The sequence below is a fragment of the Camellia sinensis genome, chromosome 14 (assembly GCF_055761805.1).
Source record: "Camellia sinensis isolate YWXY chromosome 14, ASM5576180v1, whole genome shotgun sequence".
NCBI lineage: Eukaryota > Viridiplantae > Streptophyta > Magnoliopsida > Ericales > Theaceae > Camellia > Camellia sinensis.
The window spans coordinates 70,173,700-70,191,819 of NC_138974.1; the positions used below are offsets into that span (position 1 = coordinate 70,173,700).

General features: G+C 40.0%; 1 protein-coding gene across 1 annotated transcript; it reads right to left on the reverse strand.

Moving 5' to 3' along the window:
* Positions 1-330: 330 nt before the first annotated feature.
* Positions 331-16,468, reverse strand: LOC145807065 (uncharacterized). The gene is made up of 3 exons (XM_082904985.1): positions 16,030-16,468; positions 14,003-14,244; positions 331-1,242 (listed from the first exon to the last, which is right to left on the reverse strand). Exons 1-3 carry the CDS (start codon positions 16,466-16,468, stop codon positions 331-333), a joined length of 1,593 nt encoding a protein of 530 aa, XP_082761111.1.
* Positions 16,469-18,120: the final 1,652 nt, after the last annotated feature.

An 18,120-nucleotide genomic window follows, 5' to 3' on the forward strand; every position in this document is an offset into this window, starting at 1 on the left:
GTTTACAATCTGTATAGGCCGTTCCTCGTAAGTGTAGTCATCACTCAACACTATCCGAGTAGGCTCAATCACATGGAAGGGATCCCGGAGGTAGTCTCTCAACATAGAAATGTGGAAGACGTTATGCATATGCTCCATTTCAGGAGGAAGCGCAACTTGATACGCCACCGGATTGATTTTCTCAATGATCTCATATGGTCCGACGTATCTCGGTGCTAACTTGCCTTTGACTCCAAAACGAGTCTGGCCTTTCATTGGTGTCACTTTCACAAAAACGTGATCACCCACTTCATATTCTCTGTCCCGTCTTCTGACATCTGCATAACTTTTCTATCTACTCTGTGCAGTTTTCAGTCTTTGCTGTATCAGTTTCACTTTTTCAGTGGTTTCATACACAATCTCGGGCCCGAGCAAAGGCCCATCTCCAACTTCTGCCCAGCAAATCGGAGATCTACATTTCCTGCCATACAATGCCTCGAAAGGCGCCATACCTATACTCGAATGGTAGCTGTTGTTGTAGGCGAATTCAGCCAAAGGTAAATGACTTTCCCAATTTCCCTGAAAATCAAGGACACACATTCTCAGTAAATCCTCCAGAGTTTGGATGGTCCTTTCTGATTGGCCATCTGTCTGAGGATGATAGGCACTACTCAGCCTCAATTCAGTACCCAGTGCAGTTTGTAGGCTTTGCCAAAACCTCGATGTAAACTTCGAATCCCTGTCAGAAACAATAGACACAGGTACTCCATGCAGTCTAACAATTTCATCAATATAGATAACAGCCAATTTGTCCGCATTATAAACCGTCTTGACAGGTAAGAAGTGAGCAGATTTGGTTAGTCTATCAACAATAACCCAAATTGAATCCATACCTTTTCTGGAGCGAGGTAATCCCACAATAAAATCCATGGTGATATGCTCACATTTCCACTCTGGTATGGGTAGGGGTTGCAATAGTCCGGCAGGTCGTTGATGTTCAGCTTTGACCTGTTGGCAATGAAGACATTTGGATACAAAATCGGCAATTTCTTTCTTCATTCCCGGCCACCAGAAATTCTGTTTCAGATCCTGGTACATTTTCGTATTCCCCGGATGGATAGACAATTTCGAATTGTGGCCTTCTTGCAGAACTCTTCTTTTTAGTTCAGTATCATTTGGTACACACAGTCTTTCTCGAAATTTCAGTACATTATTCTCAAATTTGAATCCCGGTCTCGGTTTAGATTCTCTTTCTTCGATGATCTTTTTCAAGAAGTCATCCAGTTGCTGTTTCTCTTTAATCTCCTCAATCACCGCCGGTTGAGCAGAAATAGCAGCTAAGATTCCACCTTGTTCTCGTAAAACAATTTCGATTTCAGATTTTTCAAGGTCACAAAGCAACTCTTTCTGTCCTGTAAGCAAACAGGCTAAGTTTCCAATCGATTTCCGGCTCAATGCATCGGCAACAGTATTGGCTTTTCCCGGATGGTACAATATCTGTAGGTCATAGTCTTTAATCAGTTCCAGCCATCTCCGCTGTCTCATATTCAGTTCTTTCTGTGTGAAGAAATACTTTAAACTCTTGTGGTCGGTGTATACTTCACATGTCACCCCGTACAGATAGTGACGCCAGATTTTCAGTGCAAATACTACTGCAGCAAGTTCCAGATCATGGGTCGGGTAGTTCTTTTCATGTGGTCTCAACTGTCGGGAAGCATAAGCAATAACTCTCCCATTCTGCATTAAAACACACCCCAAACCCTTATGAGAAGCATCACTAAATACAGTATAGTCATCCGTACCTGAAGGTAAGGTAAGAACCGGTGCAGTCACTAATCGAGTTTTCAGCTCCTGGAAAGCAGATTCTCTTTGGTCAGTCCAGTCAAATGATGTCCCATTTTGAGTTAACTGAGTCAATGGTAGGGCAATTTTGGAGAAATCTTTGACAAATCTTCTGTAATATCCAGCCAATCCCAAAAAGCTTCGGACTTCAGTCACATTTGTTGGTCTAGGCCAGTTCACTACAGCTTCAATTTTCTGCGGATCAACAGAAATTCCATTTTTGCTAACAACATGCCCCAGAAACATAACATGGTCAAGCCAGAATTCACATTTAGACAGTTTAGCATACAGTTTCTGTTCTCTTAAGGTTTGTAGGGCAAGTCTCAGATGTTGTTCATGCTGTTCTATACTTTTGGAGTAAATCAATATGTCATCGATAAATACAACAATAAAGTCATCAAGGTATGGTTTAAAAATTCTGTTCATAAGGTCCATAAAGGCAGCAGGGGCATTCGTGACTCCAAAAGGCATAACCAAAAATTCGTAGTGTCCATACCTTGTTCTAAAAGCAGTTTTATCAATGTCATCTGATTTAACTTTCAACTGATGGTATCCGGATCTGAGATCAATCTTCGAAAACACTTGTGCACCCTGTAACTGATCAAATAAGTCATCAATACATGGCAAAGGGTATTTATTTTTCACAGTTACCTTGTTCAGTTCACGGTAGTCTATACACAACCTCAACGAGCCATCTTTCTTCTTTACAAACAAAACTGGTGCACCCCATGGTGAGGTACTGGGTCTGATGAACTTTTTGTCTAACAGTTCTTGCAGTTGCACTTTCAGTTCTTTCAGTTCAGTTGGAGCCATTTGGTAAGGAGCTTTAGAAACTGGTTGTGTTCCGGGAATCACATCAACGGTAAATTCAATTTCCCTGTCAGTCAAATCTCCTGGAAGATTATCTGGAAAAACATCTGGAAATTCTCTGACTATAGGAATACAATTCACATCAGTTTTAATACTATCATCAGTAGACACAGTCAGTACAGAACACAGATATCCTTTACACCCCTTTCTAATTAATTTAACGGCTTTCACTGACGAAATCAAATACGGAGGTGGTACTACTCCACTCCCATTAAACACAAATTCAGGCAAACCAGGTGGACGGAAAACAACTTGCTTGGTCACGCAATCAATAGTGGCATGATATTTTTGTAACCAATCCATCCCCAATATTACGTCAAAATGATCAATGTTCAATGGCAGTAAATCAATAAACAGATGCATATCCTCAACAATAATTTCACATGCGGGGTACATATAAGCACAGGTCATAGATCCTCCTACGGGTGATGATACGGCTAGCAGATAGTTCATGGGTTCTAAGGGTCTATTCAATTTCCGTGAGAAAGCATGCGATACATAAGAATGTGTAGACCCCGAATCAATCAGTACATATGCATTTTGAGTACAGATAGAGAGAATACCTGACACAACGGTCTCGGTATTCTGCACATCTCCCGGTACTAGTGCGAACACTCGGCCTTGCCTCATAGGCTCTTTTCCGGTAGCTTTAGGGTTCGGTTTTGGTGGAGCGTTCGATGCTGCGCCGCTGGCTGCAGCTTTACTACTGGCTTGTGGAGCAGAGGGGCAGTCTTTAACCATGTGGCCCACCTTGCCACACCTGTAACAGGCTCCAGATAATTTGTGACAAATTCCTTTATGCTTGTTACCACATACAGAGCAGGGTGGAATGAACCCACTCCCTTGGCTGGGGCTAGTCATTAATCCCGTGTTCTGTTTCTTATTGGCTGGGTTGTGCTTGCCTTTCTTGAATTTGAAACCCTGCCTTTTTCCATGCCATTCAGTTGTCGGTATTTCAGATTGTTTCACTGCTGCAATGTTCGACTCGGCCATCAATGCCCGGTCGAGAACACCCACAAAAGTCGGTAGTTTCAAAACATTTATCCGGTCAAGTATTGCCACATTAAGGCCACCTTCAAATTTTCTGGCCTTCTTATATTCAGTATCCACCATATGCGGTGCATAACGGGCAAGTTCAGTAAATTTTGTTTCGTACTCTGCAACGGACATTGTGCCCTGTTTCAGCTGTTCAAATTCAGTCACTTTTCTATCCCTGACACACTGAGGGAAATACTTTTCAAAGAAGGACTCCTTGAACTGAGCCCAAGTCATAACAGTATTTGTGTCGCGGATCAACATCCACCACCTTCTCGCTTCTTCTTGTAGGGTGAAGGTAGCTAACAATACTTTGTTCGCTTCTGAGCACGGAAACACTTCAAATAGTTTTTCTGTCTCAAGCACCCAAGCTTCAGCCTTTAGCGGTTCCAATCCTCCCTGAAAGGATGGCGGTTTCATCTTGCTGAATTTATGGGTGAGAGCAATAATATCCCCATCATTCACATTCACATTAGGCTCCGGCTGTACCGGAGGAGGAGGAGGAGGAGGAGGGGGCGGTTGGTTCTGTTGTTGTTCAAGTCTAGCAGTTATCAGTTCCATCATTCTTTCCATTCTTTCCATTCTTGCCTCAGTAGATGAGGACTCAGGTTCATTTGCATTGTCCATTTCACTATAAGCAGTTATAACAGTTTTAAACATAAGCAGTCATTTGTTTAACAGTTTACCACATCAGTATGTATTCAGTCATAACATAACCACACACTTATCATGCTCATGAGATGCCCTAATAACTTTTCTAGGACACCCTATAGCTCATTTGGACACGTGTGTGCGGTATAACTCGTGGTAAGTATCGCTCTGATACCACTCTGTCACGACCCAAACCCGGCCCTATGGGTTTAGCACCGTAACCGGCCAGTAATCCGAGATTACCGAAGTCCTGCTTAACAGTAATACAGTAAAACAGAGTACAGGGCCTGGCGGAAGCCAATACAATGATTAAACAATGTCCAATGAGCTGTGACAGTCTGTATGCCAAAAAGATTTTTCATCCATTCATACATATACAAACAGTACAGTCTATACAAAATTTACAGTCACACAGTACAGGGACCTAATCCCTTGATAACAGTACAGTTAGCAACTGACAGTCTATACAGTAATCCAAACAGTATGGAGACCGACGGGGGAAAACAAACAAAACACCCCAAAGCCATAGCATGGCAACTCGGAACCTCGCAGTGAGGCACAAAGGCTGGCTTGACAAAACTGGAGTCTAACCCACGCTCCTAGCTCCGATCTGGTGGCTGAGCACCTACATATATATATAAACAGTGAGCTAAAGCCCAGTGAATAACATAAAGCGTAAAGGGGTTTAGAATGAATGTCCTTACAGTAATGAAAACAGTTCAATTCAATCAGTATTTCAGTTGTTCAGTACAGTAAACAGTCATATGTGGTACATCCATTAGCATAACAGTAACAGTAGGTCTTAACAGACCGAACAGTAATGATGGCCATCAGTCAGTAAACAGTAGTGGTTCCGCGAGGGAACCGACAGAGATCTCTGTAACAGTAACAGTAACAGTAACAGTAAACAGTAGGTACTAAGGATGCCACAGTACAGTTCAGAAATAAAGGACATACATTCATTCAGTAATACCAGTTCAGTAAACAGTTCAGTTCAGTATTCAAAAGATATCAGTTGAACATATCTTTACACAATTGTTACTCACAGAGTTCTGGGCTACAGTATGCTAGAGCGTGTCTCCCCAGTTGCCAACCCTACACAGTTCACAGGTTAAACACACACTAAGCTACACAGTTGGGAAATATCATAATTTAATCCCTAATTTGCCTTGGTGTGTTCTACAACGATATCCTCATCTAAATGTCTTAAACTAGGCCTAAGAATGCCTAGGATGGGATGAGGATGCAAAAATACACTTAGAAAACATTTCGCAAACTGTGCTGAAAATAGGAGCTTCGCTCGAGCGAGACTTTATCCGCTCGAGCGTAAGTCCAAAATCAAAGGCTTCGCTCGAGCGAGGAATCCTTCGCTCGAGCGGTCTGCAAAACAGTAAAACTACTGGATGCTGAGATTTTGCGCTCGATGGTCGCTCGAGCGGAGCCCTGGACAAAGGTGCTCGCTCGAGCGGGGAACCCTTCGCTCGAGCGAGGAAGCCAAATCTGGAATTTCCAGATTTGCCTCCCAAGCTCAAACCAAGCATTCTACCACTCCAAACTCGACCTCTTGGGCCCAAATTCTGGAAAACATAACTAAATTCAATGTATATCAAGTTTCAAAGCTCAATTTATGAATTCAAGCCCCAAAGGTGAGTCAATTAAAACCACATTCAAACCCATTTTCAAAAATATGAAAAACATGCAAACATGCATGGATTCAAACCAAATTCAATCTTCAAAGCTTGTTCAAATGGGCTCATTTCTACAAGAACATGATGAATTCATGGAGTATGACCAAAAGATGGACATGCATGTGATGAAACATGGACTACAACCTCAAAACTCATCAATACTAACATGCATGCAAAGATTGAGCTTCAATTCACCATTAATGACCCAATTCATGACTTAGCTCTACAATCTAACATGGACCATGCAACAATCAACTCAAAACATGAACAAGAAGACAATGGAGCTACCTTAAGTCTTGTAGTTCAAGAAGGGAGCTCAACCATGCAATCTCTTCAACAATTTCTTCAATTTCCAAGCAAACCCAAGGTGGAAGACAAGTTCTCTCACTCTCTCCCTCTCATGGTCGGCTAAGCTCAAGAGGAATGGCTGATGGAACTGTTTTGAGTCAAGTATGCAAGGCTCTAGCATCACTAGGTAGTGTGCCACTAAGGGTGGCAATATGGTAAATAAACCAAACTCTTTAATTAGCTTATTTAATCTAATTTAATCATACCTAATCAATTTTCAGATAATTGTACTATAAAATCACATAAATTATGAGGGTCATAGAACACTAATCGGTTTCGGATTCGGCCGCCGATAAGGCCTTCAATTAGCAGTTTAAGCATATGAACATGAACAGATAATCATACTGTCAACAGATAAAATGCAATTTAACTAACGTATACTCAATCAATTCGGTTTCCAATTTCAGTCAGTCAGTTCAGTACTTTTAATTAGTTCAATTATCAGTCAGTTATCAGTCATTATCCGTTTCGTTTAACAGTAATCGGTGATTATCGGTAATCAAGCAGTCATTAATCAGTAAACAGTATGGGGGTTGTTACAGGTCCCTCCGAGCGAGGGCAAATTTGTAATAAGTGGGGGTGCGTATGTGCATGTCTTCCAACCCCCATTTCTTTCTCCCTTGTACTTACCTGCTTTGATGGTTGGTACTAGGGCATATTTAATTTAGCATCCTTATGCTATGCATGCGTGCATCATTCATCAGTATTGCATGCACCGGACTCGGCGTATCATACTAACTGCATAGTATTTCAAATCAAACTTGAATACATGTTATCTGTCGCATCCCACATATCATTCATAGATTAGCCGAGCCTATTCTAGTGACATTTTTTATGCGATACATTAGCCAACTTAACATGAATTAGGATCATGCATATGATTACTAACTAGTTCTCTGTTTTGGCACGGAGTACGATGTAAGTATTTATGCTTTAGCATCTCGCATGAGTGTGAATGTTAACATGATAGTATGCTTACTATGTGGCTATATTCTTATGTGATATAATTGCATGAATGTCTGTGGGTAAAGGTTGGATTGTTTGAATTGGGATAATTCATCAAAATCCGTATTTTAGCCTACTCGCGAATAGCAAAACTCAAACCATTTTCCAAACAAACGGAAATGCGATGCTTTGTTCTGACTCAGGCGATCCAGTCTATACTTGTGTGCTGTGCGCATCACATAGCAAATCTAGGCTAAATAACCGGAATAAGAGCTCACAATATTTTCAAAACAAGATATCGTGGTTAGTAGAGGCCGATCTTCGGATCGGGCGAGAGGGGGTGCTCATAGCTAACCTTCCCTAATCGTACCCAAGTTCCCGAGCCGAGGCAACTTTGGTGATGACGGACACGTGGCCTTAGACAAACGAGTCAGGGTTTCCTAAATTCCCCCATAAAAAATATTTAGGTGGCGACTCTGTATCTGGCAAAGCAGTCCATGTTTAGCACTTCTTTCGAAAAATCTGTTTTCCAAAATGATTTGCCGGATTTGGACTCTTTGGTTCAAATTAAGAACCGTGACTAAAATGGAGTCCGAACTGTAGCGTGGAGCCCACGGGCTTGTCTACACATGGCATGCATATTGTGAGACTACTTAAGCATATATATTTTTTTAAGATTTTCCTATTTTGCTTTGTACTCACCCCTATTGAATTTGTGCACGAAATGATGTTGTGATTCCGCCTAGCTAAAGGGGAGGAAAAATATTTTGAGAGCACGAGGTCTTTTATTTTTTATTTTTTTTTGTATGTTTTGACAAGTGAAGGGCTTTAATTGTATGGGTTTTTGGATTGGATAACCATCTTTTGTGTAATCGGGTTTAAGTTTAGAATTTTTAGCCTTTAGGGCATTTATTTTGTGTTATTTATTTTGTTTTCATCATCGCACATGCTATGGATTCACCCTTTAATAAGTTTGAATATGTCTTGCATGTGGACTCCTTTTGCAAATCCTTCACATAAATAGAATACAAATATAGAGATTTGACCATTTGATTTGAGATTAGTGTAATTGAATGAATTAATTAGACTTATCATTATGTCAATTATTTGAGGGCATTACACTTTCCAAACCCTAAAACTCAACCACTATATCTTCCTAATATATCAATGTCGTTGGTGGCGAGAATGTCGATGAGGTTGGAGTCACTGGGGACAGGAACAATGGCGCAGCGGCCGTCAACGGCAATGAGTTGGAGAGCGGTTCTATCTTTGCTAAATCGGACCTTTTCGACTTGAATGGGATAGGTTTTGAGGGCTTTGGCTTGAATTATGGGTAGAGGATTTGATGGGTTAGTGGTGGTGTCTAGGGCTAAGGTTTGTTATGGGGTGATTGAAAAGAAAAGTAAAGCAACCAAAGTGGCTTGTGATGGTAGATTCTTAAGATTAGTACTAGTAGATCTTCTGTTGAGGATTGATTGTGGAATTAAAAGCTTTGAGCATTTGATAGTTTTGGGGATTGGAGGAGAGACAATGACTTGGTCACTATGGAAGCTTAAGGAGAGCAAGGGGTTAGTGAACTCTTGGTTACCAGATAAAATTAATCTAAATTTTTCTTCACAGAGAAATTTGTCTAAAATTTCACTGGACATATACCAGAGAAATTACTTTGTAAAGAATTTTTTTTTTTTTTTTTTTTTTTTGAAATTTCATTAGACCTACACCAGAGAAATTTCACTGGATCTATACCAAAGAAATTGTGTATTTTTGACATTTCTCTAGATAATTTTTTTGAATTTTCTTTGTGTATTTTTGAAATTTCTCTGAATTTTTCTTCAAAAAGAAATTTGTCTCAAATTTCACTGGACCTAAGTCAGTGAAATTTCACTGAGATGTATCTCATCTTTTTCCTTATTTCTACCCTCTCTCCATCCCTCAATATGTCTTTCTTTGTCTCTCATGGATCAATGAAATTTCTCTGATTAAGTGAAAGAAATTTCACTGACTGAAGATAGTCAATTCAGTGAAATTTTGTCAAATTTTTTCTTGAAATTTTATATTCACCACAGATCTTGACGAGAGCATTCCACAAATATAACTTTTGTTAAAAATGGACATTTAAATCAAAAGTTATTAAATTTTTAAGTTCTTAAATTTCCAGTCCCAGCATTGTCCATTTTTCTATGTTGATTGTGGAAGGTATTTGGTCCAACATCTGAATACAAAGCGCGTGATTTTCTTTTAGAGACCTGAAGCATCATATTTTTTTTTAGTGACCTTTATTCTCTAAATTACTATTACTAGGGATCTTAAAATAATAAAAAAATCTCTATAATGATATGTAATATTTTGAGACTTACTAAATTTACTTAAATATATAACAAAATTACAATTAAAAGAGAATCAAAATAATTCAAGCACAAGTAACAAAATAAAAGTTAACAAACTCTAATAAAATATTATTTTAATTAATCAAATCTGAATAATTTAATTTATCCATTAAATCATTTTCAATGGATAAATCGTTATTATTATTTATTGATTAGATAGTTAGGCCTTGTTTGGTAAAATTACATTTTAGTTTAAAAGTCAAAAAATTATTAAAAAATTTAAAAATCTAACAAAGCCCTCTTTTGGGAAGTGGGTTATAATCCACTTCTCAAATTATAACTCACTTCCCTCTCTCACAAAAAACTTATTATAATCAACTTTTAATCAGCTTTTAACCAAAAAATTGATTATAACCATCTTTCCAAAATTGCCACGACCCAAACCCGCCCCTGTAGGTTTAGCACCGTAACCGGCCAGTAATTCGTGGATTACCAAAGGCCTCAGAACAGATTACCAAGTAATAAGGGACTGCGAAAGCAATAATACAAAATAGACAAGGTCCAATGAGCTGTGATAACGTACATGGGACAGAGCATCTCAAAACTTATATATATATATTTACATAAACATGCCAGTCCAGATACACAATATTTACAACAATGTACATCCCAAGACCTGTCTGTCCAAAACATATACAATGACTAGCATGAACACAAAAACAAACAGCCATGGCATTAGGCTTCGTTCGGAACCTCCTCGGGAGGCACAATAGTTGGCTGACAAAACAGAACAAAAGGCCGTCAACTCTGGCCCTGGTCAGGTGCCGTCTCACCTACATACATAATATAAACTGTGAGCGAAAACCCAGTGAATAATAACAGAGTAAAGGAGTTTCAATGAATGAGTTCGTACAGATTCAGAAATCATAATTCAGTTTCATATCAAAATCACAATTTGTCCAGATCATATACAGACAGAAATCATAAGTCATGATTAAGTTTACGTGATACATCCTTTAGCATTAACAGAACAGAACAGAATAGAACGCATACGCGTGAGGTTACGAATAACCAGTTCCATAAAGGAACCTCCGGATCCGGGTAACAGAACAGAACAGAAGCTGACCCCCCATGACAGGGCCTCCGGTACGGGTAACAGCGTGCAGACAGACATAAGTTCCATAAAGGAACCTCCGATACCGGGTAACAGCTAACAGATATCACATGATGCTAAGGATGTCACGAATACATATCAGAAATTGAACAATCATTCATTGTACAGAACATACCATTTTGGAAAACATATCTTGTTTTATCACACAGAAAATAGATACAGTTGAACATAACTTTACTAAATTATTACTCACAGTTGGTCTTGAAATAAACAGACGGAGCAGAGAGGTTAGACAGAACGCGGCACGCGACCTACATAACACATAACGGACACACACTTGAAATACATATTCTAAAAGTACAAAACTTACGTTGTTGGTTCTTAGTGTTTCTGACCTTCAATCCTCACTATAGAGTCTTAAACATGGCCTATGAATGCCTAGGATGGAATGAGGATGCAAAGATGCCTTGGAAAACATTTTTCAAAACTTACTGAAAACAGGGGTCTCGCTCGAGCGTGACTTTCTTCGCTCAAGTGAGCTTGTCAAAACAGAGGGGTCGCTCGAGCGGTCTATAAAAATGCAAAAGTACTGGTTGCTGAAATTTTACGCTCGATGCTCGCTCGAACGTGAGACACACCCTTCACTCGAACGTAGGTCTCGTCGCTCGAGCGTGCGTCTACGTGCACCAAAAACCTGAGAGCTTACAATTTACGCTCGAGCTACCATTCCTTCGCTCGAGCGGAGCTCTGAACAAACGATGGTCGCTCGAGCGTGGAATCCTTCGCTCGAGCGAAGAAGCCAAATTCTAGAATTTCCATATTTGCCTCCCAAGCTCAAACCAAGCATTCAACTCCCTAAATCTCAACCTCTTGGGCCCATTTTCTGGAAAAGCACTTTAAACTCATGTTATAACATGTTTTGAAGATCAATTTGAGAAATCAAAGCCCAAGGGTGAGTCAATTAAACACAATTTCAAATAAAGCCTCAAGAATATGATGAACACATAACATGCAAGTGTTCTAATGAATTCAATGTCCCAAAAATATAACCAAATGCAAGATTGAGCTTAAAATCATGATGAATTCATGGACTAAGGCTTGAATATGGGCTTGCATGCAAGAACTTCCAAGAAAACACTTCAAAATGCTAGGATACAAACATGCATGCATGGATTACTACCCAATTCAACATGTTAATCCAATTCTTGACTCTAGGCTCCAAAATTAACATGGACCATGCAAGACACAACTTAAATTCATTAACCAAATGATGAATTCCTTACCTAGGTTCCTCAATTTCAAGTTTAGAAGCCCAATTATGCAATGAATCCTCCAAATCTTCTAAGTCCCAAGCAAATTTCTAGATAGCTAACTCTTGCTTCCAACTCTCAAGCTCTCTCTCTCACGTTTTGGTCTCTTAGAGGAAATGAAGAGTGATGCCAACACATGTAATTGAAGACAACACATTTGGTCTAGCAAGCCCACTTAATGGCATTATGGTAATAAAGCCAAACTAATGTAATTTAACCTTATTTAATCTAATTTAATCGTACCAATTCAAATTTCAATTAAACATACCATAAAATCCCATAAATTCGAATTAACATGAAACACTAATCAATTTCGGAATCGGGCGCCGATAAGGCTTTCAATTCGCAATTCGAAGCCTAAACATGAACAGATCATTTTATGGCAGACAGATAAAAACACAAAGATAATGCAATGCATATGCAATTTAGTCCCGGATTCCTTCTAAATTACTGTTAGGCATAATTAATCATGTTTTAGCATTAATCGGAGGTCGGGGTTATTACAGTCTTCCCCCCTTAAAAGAGTTTGGTCCCCAAACTCGAATTACCTTCATTCGGAATCAACATTGGGTCCAATGGGAACAAATCCGGACATCTCTTCATCGTGTCTTCCTTGGTTTCCCATGTTGCATAGGTTCCTCTGTGGTTTTGCCAATCAACTTTTACCAACGATATTTCTTTATTCCTCAACTTCTTGATTCTGCGGTTCACAATCTGAATAGGCCTTTCCTTGTAGGTGTAAGCGTCTTTCAAAAGCACATATGTCGGTTCGAGGACGTGGAGTGGATCCCTCAAATATTCTCGTAGCATCGATACATGAAAGACGTTATGCATATGTTCCATTACTGGACGTAAGGCTACCCGATACGATATCGGATTGATCTTTTCGAGGACTTCATAAGGTCCAACATACCTCGGCACCAATTTTCCTTTAACACCAAACCAAGTTTGACCCTTCATTGGGGTCACCTTAATGAACACATGATCCCCAACTTCATATTCCCTATCTCTTCTTCGAACATCGGCGTAGCTCTTCTGCCGACTCTGTGCAGTTTTCAGACGCTGTTGTATCAGTTTCACTTTCTCGGTTGTTTCTTGCACAAGTTCCGGTCCCAACAAAGGTCTATCACCTACTTCAGTCCAACATATCGGAGAACGACATTTTCTTCCATACAAAGCTTTGTAAGGAGCCATTCCAATGCTTGAATGGCAACTGTTGTTGTACACGAATTCAGCTAATGGCAAGTAGGTCTCCCAATTTCCCTGGAAGTCTAACACACACATTCTGAGCATATCCTCCAGAGTTTGGTTCGTTCGTTCAGTTTGTCCGTCAGTCTGTGAGTGATAGGCACTGCTCAATCTCAATTCAGTCCCCAAAGCCTGTTGCAAACTCTGCCAAAATCTCGATACAAACTTTGAGTCCCTGTCAGACACAATAGATATTGGCACTCCATGCAATCTCACAATTTCAGTCATATAGATATTGGCCAATTTATCAGCGTTATAAATAGTTTTGATAGGTAGAAAATAGGCAGATTTAGTTAAACGGTCAACTATAACCCAGATAGAGTCCATACCTCGAGAAGAACGAGGCAGTCCCACAATGAAGTCCATGGTAATGTGCTCCCATTTCCATTCCGATATTGGGAGTGGTTGTAGCAAACCAACAAGTCGTTGATGTTCATTTTTAACCTGTTGGCAATGGAGACATCTAGCCACAAAGTCTGCAACACTCTTTTTCATTCCAGGCCACCAAAAATTCTATTTCAAATCATGATACATTTTCGTGTTCCCCGAATGCATAGCAAATTTACTACTGTGAGCTTCGGTCATAACACGTTTCCTCAAATCATTGCAATCGGGCACACAAAGACAGTTTTGAAATTTCAGCACATCATTCTCCAATACAAATCCTGGCCTTGGCTTTGAATCAATTTCCTCCGTGATCTTTTTCAAGTATTCATCCTGGCACTGTTTCTGTTTGATCTCGTGAAGAATTGTAGGTTGAGCAGTAATAGCAGTTAATAGCCCATCTTGTTCTAGGGCAGTCAACAATTCTTTTCGGTTGGATAGCAAACATGAAAAATCCGCACTGGATTTTCGGCTCAAGGCATCTGCTATGGTATTAGCCTTTCCTAGATGATACAAGATTTGCAAATCATAATCCTTGATTAGTTCTAACCATCGCCTCTATCTCATGTTCAATTCCTTTTGGGTGAAGAAATATTTCAAGCTTTTATGGTCTGTATACACCTCACAAGTTACCCCATACAAATAGTGGCGCCATATTTTCAGAGCAAACACCACAGCCGCTAATTGAAGGTCATGTGTTGGGTAATTCTTTTCATGAGGTCGGAGTTGTTTAGAAGCATAGGCAATCACCTTTCCATTTTGCATTAGTGCACATCCTAAGCCTTTGTAGGAAGCATCACTGTACACTTGAAACCCATCAGTACCATTAGGCAGGGTTAAGATTGGTGCAGTCACTAACCTGGTTTTTAACTCTTGAAAAGCTACCTCCCTTTGTTCATTCCAGTCAAATGGCGCATTTTTCTGAGTTAACTGAGTCAATGGCATGGCAAGCTTGGAAAAGTCTTTCACAAACCTCCGGTAGTAACCTGCAAGTCCTAGAAAACTTCAGACTTCTGTCACATTTGTCGATCTAGGCCAATCCACGACAGCTTCAATTTTCTGAGGGTCAACAGAAACATCATCTTTGTTGATTACATGTCCCAGAAATGCCACACTGTCAAACCAGAATTCACACTTGGAAAATTTAGCATACAGCCTCTTCTCTCTCAAAATCTGCAAGGTGGTTCTCAGATGGTTCTCATGTTCTTCCCTGTCTTTAGAATAAATCAAAATGTGATCAATAAATACAACAATAAAGTCATCTAGATATGATTTAAACACCCTATTCATAAGATCCATGAAAGCTGCAGGTGTATTGGTCATCCCAAACGGCATTACTAAAAATTCATAATGTCCATATCTAGTTCAGAATGCAGTTTTCTCTATGTCCTCCACTCTAACCTTTAATTGATGATACCCGGACCTGAGGCCAATTTTGGAAAACACTTGAGCACCCTGAAGTTGATCAAATAAGTCATCTATTCGGGGCAGAGGGTACTTATTCTTGATGGTCACTTTATTCAGTTCTCGATAGTCTATACACAATCTTAAGGATCCATCCTTCTTTTTGACAAACAAAATTGGAGCACCCCAAGGTGAAGTACTCGGACAGATAAATTTCTTATCTAACAGTTCCTGAAGTTGAGTTTTCAATTCTTTTAATTCAGAGGTAGACATTCTATAGGGAGTCTTGGAAATAGGTTGTGTCCCCGGAAACACTTCAACAGTGAATTTAATTTCTCTATCAACTAAGTCCCCAGGTAAGTCAGTCGGAAACACATCGAAAAATTCACAAGTAACAGAGATTGTTTCTATAGTAGTACTGTCAGATGGCGCAGTCAATATACAACACAGGTAACCCCTACACCCCTTCCTAAGGAGTTTTACAACTTTCATAGCCAAAATCAAATATGGAAGAGGAACTACCCCATTCCCAATAAAAGTAAATTCAGGCATTCCAGGTGGTCTAAACACAACAGTTTTATTTGCACAGTCAATGGTAGCACAGTATTTAGTCAACCAGTCCATCCCCAAAATACAATCAAAATGACTAATGTCCAAGGGTAATAAGTCCACATACAACATCATATCGCCAATCATAACATCACATGCGGGATAAACATGAGTACACATCATAGAATCTCCAGATGACGTAGACACAGATAACACATAGGTCATAAGTTCTAACGGTCTAGTCAATTTTCGAGGAAAAACATGCGATACAAAGGAATGTGTAGAACTAGAATCTATCAGTACACATGCATTTTAAGAACATTCAGAAAGTGTACCTGACACCACAGTATAGGTGTTCGGTACGTCACCGGGCACTAGGGCAAACACTCGGCCTTGTCTCAAAGGTTCTTTTCCAGTATTGGCCTTGGCATTGGTTTTGGCCACAGAAGCGGATCCCGCTGAACTTGCTGCAGGACGGCTAGTAGTCTCAAACCTGAGCGGGCAATCTTTCACCACATGACCTGGCTGGCCACACCAGAAACAAGCACCGGACACTCGATAGCACACACCCCTGTGCCTTTTACCACAATCAGAACAGACCGGAATAGATCCACTACTCTGACTCGAGCTGTTCGAACTCCCTGTGTTTTGCTTCTTACTGACAAAGGACCGACCTCTTTTAAAACCAAACCCAGGTATTTTTCCTCTCCATTCAGTTATTGTAGTTGCTGGGGCCTTACTTTGTTTCATGGCAGCTAGAGTGGCCTCTGCCATTAAGGCTCTGTCTAACACTTCCACATAAGTAGACAATTTCAGGACGCCTACTCGATCAAACACTTCTAAATCTAATCCACCTTCAAACTTTCATGCTTTCTTGTAATCAGTATCCACCATATGTGGAGTAAACCGTGCCAGTTCGGTGAACTTGGCTTCATACTCTGCTACAGACATTCTTCCTTGTTTGAGTTCTTGAAATTCGGACACTTTCCGATCCCTGAAACATTGGGGGAAATACTTGTCGTAGAAGATAGCATTAAACTGTGCCCATGTCATATTCCCATACCACTTCGGATCAGTAACCACCACCTGCGGGCTTCATCTTTCAAAGTGTAGGTGGCTAGGAGAACTTTCTGAGTTTCAGAACAAGGAAATACTTTATACAATTTTTCCATCTCAAGCAACCATGTCTCAACTTTCAAGGGTTCAATTCCACCATAAAACGTTGGCGGTTTCATTTTCATGAATTTCTATGTCAGATTGATGATGTCATTATTATCTGCCTCGGCTTGTGCCGGTGGAGGCGGAGGGGGCAAAGGTTGTTGTCTCTGTTGTTGTGTCAAAGTTTCAGTCAATGCTGCTAACATCTATTCCATTCGGCCCATGCGAGCCTCTAAAGATTCACTTTCACCACTTTCCCTTGCATTCTCCATCTTACTATACAAACATCAAATGATAATAAACACAGACATAGTCTTATTCGTTTCCTTCAATTCATTTGATTCAAATGTACATTCCGTTTTCATATTTAGTTGCAGTACCACACACTCACACATGTAGATGGAATGCCCCTAACTCTTACTAGGACATCCTAAGCTCATACGGACCTGTGTGTGTGCGGTAGAACACGTGCTCTGATACCACTCTGTCACGACCCAAACCCGCCCCTGTAGGTTTAGCACCGTAACCGGCCAGTAATCCGTGGATTACCAAAGGCCTCAGAACAGATTACCAAGTAATACGAGGCTGCGAAAGCAATAATACAAAATAGACAAGGTCCAATGAGCTATGATAATGTACATAGGACAGAACATCTCAAAACTTATATATATATTTACATAAACATGCCAGTTTAGATACACAATATTTACAACAATGTACATCCCAAGATCTGTCTGTCCAAAACATATACAATGACTAGCATGAACATAAAAAGAAACATCCATGGCATTAGGCTTCGTTCGGAACCTCCTCGGGAGGCATAATAGTTGGCTGAAAAAACAGAACAGAAGGCCGTCAACTCTGGCCCTGGTCAGGTGTCGTCTCACCTACATACATAATATAAACTGTGAGCGAAAACAAAGTAAATAATAACAGAGCAAAGAAGTTTCAATAAATGAGTTCGTGCAGATTCAGAAATCATAATTCAATTTCATATCAAAATCACAATTTGTCCAGATCATATACAGACAGAAATCATAAGTCATGATTAAGTTTACGTGATACATCCCTTAGCATTAACAGAACAGAACAAAACAGAACGCATACGCGTGAGGTTACAAATAACCAGTTCTATAAAGGAACCTCCGGATCCGGGTAAAGGAACCTCCGGATCCGGGTAATAGAACAGAACAGAAGCTGAGCCCCCATGACAAGGCCTCCGGTACGGGTAACAGAGTGCAGACAGATATAAGTTCCATAAAGGAACC